Raw genomic sequence first — 2,222 nt, forward strand, 5'->3', positions numbered from 1 at the left:
AGAGAAGAAAGCTCCTCTAATTGCAAAGAAATATAGGGCCAGGGCGATATATCTACTGTACTTTGGCCATGCCACACTTTACTCGACCAAAGATGGTAGTGTCGCCTGTTTGCATCGCAGCTAGTAAAAATGAATGTGTTGCAGCATGTAAGTTTCCAAAACTGTGATAAAAAATCACGCATGTGCATCATGGCCAAGGTTGCAGTGTAACCCTAGCCTTAGGGTCTATTCACACGGCAGAATTTCTTCAAGAGGAATTCCTCCTTACATGAAAGCCCTCTGCACTTATACATGCACTTCTGCAGAATTTCCGCTTGGATGCCACACCAATTCCGCACTTAGGGTACATTCACACGAGCGGATCCCCAGCGCATATTACACTGCGGATCCACCTCTGAAGGACCGCTGTATGCTGCCTTTACAGGTGCCTGCTCGGAGACGCAATATGCCGCTACAAGCACTGAAGCACACAAGCATAGCCTTTGGCTGTCCGGGCATGCTGGGAGTTATAGTTCTGCAAGAGCTGGTGGCACCCTGGTTGGGAAACACCGCCATAGAATTACATTGTAAGTTTATCTCATTAGCACGCTCTTCGCCAGGACCATTGTAGGGATCAGTCGGGATCTGAACACTTAGACCCTGCCTGATTAAAACTTTTCTACAACATGTCAAAAGTTTTTATTTTTAAGTGACAGTGCCCATTGCTCATAGTATGACCATAAAATCTGCAATACCTGATGTTGACTTCCTTGTTAGGCTGGGTTCACACCACGTTTTTCAAATATGGTTACCGTATATGGTTTTCAGCTAAAAAAAAACGTATGGCAAAAACCATATACAACCGCATGACTCCGAATTAAAACGTATACGGTTTTAAAACGTATGTACGGTTCTATCCGATTGCATCCATTTTTGCCAACGGTTTTGCTATTTTGTTGGAATTAGTTTTCCAGCAATCTAATAAAGTTACTATTGTTCTATTGAAATTCCAAAGGATGTGGGAGTGGGATGTCTGGGATGAATTCTAGAAAGATCTGCGCATGTGTCAACTCCAAAAACGGATTAGAAAAACCGTGTGCAACCGTATTCTGAAATTCTGTGTACGGTTCTTGTAGACAACAATGTTAAAAGAACCGCAGACGGTTCGCATACGGTTTTCCAACCGGAGGCAAAAACGTGGTCGACAGCGTTTTTGCCTACGGTTGAAAAATCGGCAAAACCGTATCCGAGGCAAAACGGATGCAAGCGTACACAACATTTGGAATAAGGTTTACAATGCATTCTCTCTGCATACGGTTTCGGATACGGTCGCATACGTTCTTTTGCGGAAAACCGTATATGGTTACCGTATTTGAAAAACGTGGTGTCAACCCAGGCTTAAAGTCAATGGGGAACATCTGCAGGGGATTTGACACATCAATTGACATGCTGCAGAAAATCTGCATCTAAAATCCATAGGTTTCCATTTAGATGAGGATTTTCTTGTCAAAATTGTCTAAAATTGTATTCCATGTGGGCATAGAATGCTGCTCCCTAGGACTGTGTTCACATGTTGGAGATTGGTTTGGGTTTTTGCCACAAATAATTCAAAATCTTGGGGAAAATGCTGCAATTTTACAGTGTTTTTTTTTATTTATTTTTTAAACAATGACCGAACCGCAACAAAAAAATGTGCCATGTGAACACAGCCCTAAAGACCCAACCCATAGGTCAGTGTTTCACAACCAGGGTGCCTCCAGCTGTTGCAAAACTACAACTCCTAGCATGCCCGGACAGCCAAAGGCTGTCCAGGCATGCTGGGAGTTGTAGTTTTGCAACAGCTGGAGGCACCCTGGTTGCGAAACACTGCTACAGGCTATTTGGAAAACACCACTGGGGGAGATTTATCAAAACCTGTGCAGAGGAAAAGTTGCCCAGTTGCCCATAGCAACCAATCAGATCAGTTCTTTCATTTTGCAGAGGCCTTGTTAAAAATGAAAGAAGCGATCTGATTGTTGCTATGGGCAACTTTCCCTCTGCACAGGTTTTGATAAATCTCCCCCAGTATTTTGGTCAGTATTGCTGTCAAATCTAGAAAGGAGTCCAAAACACTGAAAATGGTGCAAATATTTCTAGTTTCTCTTTTTGTTTGTCTCACTCCTGGTTTGGAAACATTTTTACACATAGCCATACCCAAAAGTTCCCTGCCAGAGCATAACCTCCTGATAACCTGCTTTACTGAC

General features: G+C 43.0%; 1 protein-coding gene across 3 annotated transcripts in view; it reads right to left on the reverse strand.

Annotated features, from left to right (window-relative positions):
• Positions 1–2,222, reverse strand: part of LOC130276026 (secreted frizzled-related protein 5-like) — an 82,661-nt gene that overhangs the window by 57,253 nt on the left and 23,186 nt on the right. The window contains exon 1 of one of the 3 annotated variants that reach the window (XM_056524823.1): positions 2,173–2,210. The exons of the other annotated variants lie outside the window; for them this stretch is intronic. Coding sequence (XP_056380798.1) covers positions 2,173–2,195 — 23 coding nt within the window. The 5' untranslated portion in view covers positions 2,196–2,210. Of the gene's footprint in view, positions 1–2,172; positions 2,211–2,222 lie in introns of those variants that run through there. 3 annotated transcript variants of the gene reach the window in all.

Source organism: Hyla sarda, chromosome 6, assembly GCF_029499605.1.
Source record: "Hyla sarda isolate aHylSar1 chromosome 6, aHylSar1.hap1, whole genome shotgun sequence".
Taxonomy (NCBI): domain Eukaryota; kingdom Metazoa; phylum Chordata; class Amphibia; order Anura; family Hylidae; genus Hyla; species Hyla sarda.